General features: G+C 41.0%; 1 protein-coding gene across 1 annotated transcript; it reads right to left on the bottom strand.

The window, feature by feature from the left end:
* Nucleotides 1–408: 408 nt before the first annotated feature.
* On the bottom strand, nucleotides 409–4,680 carry cyp7a1 (cytochrome P450, family 7, subfamily A, polypeptide 1). The gene is made up of 8 exons (XM_084546072.1): nucleotides 4,469–4,680; nucleotides 2,958–3,198; nucleotides 2,665–2,874; nucleotides 2,268–2,462; nucleotides 1,957–2,156; nucleotides 1,258–1,388; nucleotides 931–1,109; nucleotides 409–815 (listed from the first exon to the last, which is right to left on the bottom strand). The coding sequence occupies exons 1-8, from the start codon at nucleotides 4,549–4,551 to the stop codon at nucleotides 513–515; spliced, it is 1,542 nt and encodes a 513-aa protein (XP_084402198.1). The 5' UTR covers nucleotides 4,552–4,680; the 3' UTR covers nucleotides 409–512.
* Nucleotides 4,681–5,147: the final 467 nt, after the last annotated feature.

Consider the following 5,147-nt stretch of genomic DNA (forward strand, 5'->3'; position numbering starts at 1 on the left):
ATGTTAAAAATGCAAGTCACTTTTTTTCTTTTGGAAAAATGAAATAAATAAATAATTGAGCAGTGTTTGCACAAGTTCTTGGAAAGGATGGATTTTAGCGTGTATTGGCACTGAGTTCCACAAGCAGAGACATCAGAAAACAGCCGACAATGTGCAATGTGTCCAAATGTATTGATTTATTATCTGTTTGTACAGCATGTGCACGCGCACAAGTCACATGGGTTGCACTTTGGTTTGATTGTCAAGGGTATAGGTAAAAGAGCTTTTCTCAACATGTGGAAAGTAAATACACATTAATATCTACCATCATTGTTATTAGTTATTGGTAAAGAGCCAACCCCTAATTAAAAAAAAAAAGTTCTTCAGCAACAAATTATGACAAACTATATAAACTACATATATACACATATAATTCAATCTATTTACATATACACTGAGTCAGCTTCAATAGCACTGTCAAACATACACTATGTACAATATGTACTCTAGTCACTGCCTCGCAAAGACAGAGTCTAGTAGCTTGATTTCAGCTTATACCTGAAGTCCACATCATAGGTAGGCTGGAGGATTCCTAGACCAGCACGGGACTGGTCGAGAGGGGGAACTTTGATAGCAGGATCTAATAGTTCCATGTCAAAGTAAGACAACATCAGAGCCAGAAATTGCTTGATCTCATACACAGCGAAAAATCTGCCAGGGCATTTGGTGACCCCAGAGCCAAAGGGCATGTAAAAGTAACGCAGTCGCCGACCGTTGCGATAAAAAGTGGTTTTCTCCTGTCCATTCTCATCAAGGAAACGGTCAAACTTATACTCCTGTAAGATGAAAAAGACAGAGAGAGAGGGAGAGAGAGAGAAAGGGCAAAACTAATTATTTCCTGGTGGAGGTTATTTTCTCAGTTATTAATTAATGAATGCAGTGGCATCTTACATAGGGATCTTCATAGATTTCTGGATCATAGTGCAGCATGGGCGGATACAGGGCTATGACATCATCTTTCCTGATGCGGTAAGATTCTTGGTTGTCAAGGTGAAGCAGGAAGTCTTCCTTGGCAACGCGGACATTCATGGAAGCACTGGAAAGACGCATGGCTTCTTTTATGATGCTGTCTATAGAGGGAAAGTAGACGGACAAAACTCTTAGTTTCATAACATTCCTTCACTGCATTTGGCCAAACTTGGCCAAGTTTTGGACACAGAACAATAGTAGTTGTTGTACACGAAACTTCATTTTCCAGAAATTGATTGGCAGTCTTACCCAAAACAGGCATGTTGTCCAGCTGGTCCCTGGTCAGGTTCAGGGTGGGGTCACTGGGGGAAACTGTCAAACCTGCAACTGCCAGAACTTTCTGCACTTCTTGCTGAGCTGCTTTCATTGCATCTGGACTCCTGTAAACAGACAGACACACGATCTTGTTATTTTGTTTACTGATATCAGATTAGGCACTCGCACAAGCCACCCCAGTCATGGATACAGAGGGAATTTGAATTAGTGGCCTTATGGCACAAAGCTGCCTTTCTGGCCACCCTTTGAAAATACAAGTAGTCTGATTTGTCTTCTTTTCTGTTACTGCATCACTTACCCCTGTATCCCCATATTTTCAACTTATTTAGTCAATACAAACACAACGTAAAAATTGCCTTTGCAGTGAGTTAATCTGTGTAGCTCAGAGCTGTGGTTCCATCTGTTTTGTATGACTGACCATCCAAATCTGGCACCTAGTTCCCTCAATCAAAGCCATACTGAAAGTCTGATTTATAATCCTTCCTCTAGAATTTTAAATGGGGCCATGAATGATTAAGAATAAGTACAGAAACAAACCAGAACAGAACTCTTGACTATTATGGCCCAGTGAGTTGAGCCATCCTATGTGGGTGGCTTTGTTTTTTTTTTTTGTTTGTTTGTTTTTTCCCCTGAGAACCCAAACACTCAAGATCAGATGAACTATCAGCATACCTGATCATATAAAAAAGACTCCAGAAAGTAGCAGGCAAGGTGTTTGCCTGTGAAGCCCAAAGCAAAGCAACGTGGGTCCTGGCTTTGCTCACGTCATTGAAGGTAGATAAGGAATCATTCAGTATCATCCTCATAGAGATCAAATCAGACATGTTCTCCCTCTTGGACAACTTCTCAGCATGCATGGTCTTTGCTAGATTCTAGACATTAAAACAATAATCAAAAAAAGACATTCAGTTTCACATGAATATTATATAGCTAAAATAGAAGCACCAAAGAATACTAAGTAGTCAGTAAAAAAGACCACTAACCTCTCTGGCACTGTAGGCACTTTTGAAAACATGGATGGGCAGGCCAGCCACAAGTGCCGGGAAGATCTTGTCAAATTCTTTGAAGTTCTCCAAAGCATTGAGCACCAGGGCTTTCTGAGCTGCCTCCCGGGCCTTACACTTATCTTCACCAAGCTCTTTACCAAACAGAGTCAGGTAGCCAGACTCAAACATCACCTGAAAGACAAATAGATTATTGTTAGGACTTGAGCTCAAATGTAGAGCATAGAGGCTCTGGAAGAGCAAACCATTTCCAAACTCGGTAGGGACTGTAGTCATACTGTGTTGGTACTTCAGCAGCCATGAAATCTTACTTTACTATAATGAACTGCCTTTTCCATTTACTCTAATACTTTCCATATACAGTCCAGTTGCTGACCTTGTAGCAGAAAGCAAAGATGCCATCCACCTCCCAGTGATCTTTGCTTGGCCTGAGTGTGTCAGATTTCAGCATGACATCCTGAAGGTGGCCCACCATTGTCTCTATCAGAGAGGGCAGAGCTTCACCCTGCAGGGTCTTCAGAAAGGTTTGGTGGAGGTTCTCTGTGGTGTGGCCATGGCGAGGGTCGAAGCTGTCGTGGCCAAATGCCTGGTGAGGGAAGAAAGAAGGGTTTTAGGATTAAGGACATACTGAAAGCATTAAAAAATTAGGCAAAAATTAGGTAAATGTACCTTGACAGATGTAGCAAAATGAAACTTCCTCCAATCTAGATGTCTCCCCTGTCTGATGACTGAATGGTAGGAGAAGGGGTCACAGAGGAAGTGGATGTACTGGCCAGCAATCTTGCAGGTGAAAATGTGGCCATACTTCTTCTGGCGGCTGCGGAGGAATTGGAGGGGGTTGGCCCCAAACTGCAGAGCACAACCCAAGTAGGGGATGAAACCGTTTTCCACTGCAGGCTCACGAGGCTGCCTATGGGCATTGGCAAGAAAAACATACATACCGATATGAGAAACTGTTTTGTACATTCATTTGTTACTCAGTTGATTGTTGAAGCTCACTTTCTAACTGAGCCACTGAATAATAATCAGCAACTGTTATTCAACCTTTAGCCAACTCAGGAATCAAGCACCTCCAAAATACCAATATTACCTGAAATCCAAAAAACAGCTTTTATCGAAGACAGTAAAGATTCCACACAATTCAGTTCCCTAAAACATAGGAGAATTGTTTAACCCCCAAAATAGCCTTTGGATTTACCAGGTAATCTAAAAAAAGTAATGCTGGAGTTCCAAGTCCCGCCCAGTGGTCTTATGTTTATCGATAAGGACAAGAGGCCATTCACAAACTCTGTGGTTCATGGTCAAGGCCATGAACTACTGCAGGATCTACTGTAGGATACCGATTGTGTAATTGATTCTTTTTCCTGTCCATTTATTTTTGTCTCTGCTTTCTAATTTCTAATTAACTTTTGAAAAATCATAATTTTCCTCTGGGTGAGGCCTTCAGGGACTCAAGACCTCTTTATTGGTGTCTGGAGACAGGTTCTTTAAGAGTGATGGCTGACATTTAAAATTTTGTTACTGCTAACCTATGCATATATACAATAGGTGTCTGAGCAGTCACTCCCTGTCTTTACCAGAGGCCAGTCAAGTGTGCTGTTCACATGTCGTTCCTTTCACAGGTAGAAAAAAAGAAACAGGGGAAAAAAATCAACCACTAAATGCTCCCTTTTCCACTAATGCCTCATTCATTGGTAATTCACTGAGGTCCTCCCAACAACCATTTCCAAAACCTTACAAATCATTTTCCACAGTTGTTGTAGTTACATAACAGCTTCAGTTGCAGTCCCTTTTTGTAAACGAGACAATTATTTCTGACATATCTATTTATAGACCCGTCAGTCTACTACAAATTATCATCATAAACAAAAAGAAGCACATAATCGGTGATGGACAACAGCACTTTGGCGAACACCAAACTGGTGACAGTCACCCTATCAAATTAAAGCTGTCATGTTCATGACATATTACCTTTACAGACATGCATTCTGACAGTATATCACTATTACTGGTTACTATGCATAGGTGGCCACACTTAAGTAACTATCCACAGCATTGTTGGATACCTGAAAAAGTTGGCAATGGTGATTTGTGTGCAGTCAAAATGAAGCTTAAATCACAATATTTCAAATAATGTTTAGAAGTACATATAGAGTACACAAGCCTTACTCTAGTCTTACCTGTGTCTTATCCCCAAAGCAAGCCACAGGAGGCAGCAAAATCCCACTAATACGGCCCAGATCAGAGCGATGCTTATAATCATGGTGATGATGTCAAGGATGATGAGATGAAGATCCAACACAACAGAAGGCTCACTGACAGTCAGCGGTGCTCCACACTGACAAAAACCTGTTTTACTGAAAATCACCAGTCCCAGAGAGAAGAATGTGTATCAAAGTTGCTGCATTACGTTCCTGGACTTTTCCAACAGAGAAACAACAAATTCAAAGTGCTGTTGCCTGTCACTGCAAAATGTGTGAGCACACTATCTGTGTGTGTCAGTGTGCAGTGTCAGTTGTGTGATCACATACTGCATGCAGCAGGTTTTTATACCTGCTTTGTTTTTAGGGTGGGCCCAGAGGCGGATTCTGTGGAATGATGATTACGTCACGTGACTGAGCTGGGTCACATACAAATTGTAAGTGCACTCTATTTGACATTATGCATTGTGCAACATGATGAGCATTATAACAGTACCTGCAGTAGTTATATTTCATATTAATATTTTATTCAAACAATAAGTGTTTTACTTTCATTTAGGATCTTATCTTAATGGCATATCTCTAGAAAATAGGATTCCACACATACTGTGTATGCGTGTGATGTGTCTGTCTGTGTGTAATGGCCTTGACCAGAGTC

This window comes from Chelon labrosus (assembly GCF_963514085.1).
Source record: "Chelon labrosus genome assembly, chromosome: 6".
NCBI classification, from domain to species: domain Eukaryota; kingdom Metazoa; phylum Chordata; class Actinopteri; order Mugiliformes; family Mugilidae; genus Chelon; species Chelon labrosus.

Coding starts and splice junctions, on each gene's coding strand:
- cyp7a1 (XM_084546072.1), bottom strand. CDS start 4,551: ATGATTATAAGCATCGCTCTGATCTGGGCCGTATTAGTGGGATTTTGC. Junction 2,875..2,957: donor ATTTTGCTACATCTGTCAAG/GTACATTTACCT, acceptor TTCCCTCACCAG/GCATTTGGCCACGACAGCTT. Junction 1,110..1,257: donor GGACAACATGCCTGTTTTGG/GTAAGACTGCCA, acceptor TTCCCTCTATAG/ACAGCATCATAAAAGAAGCC.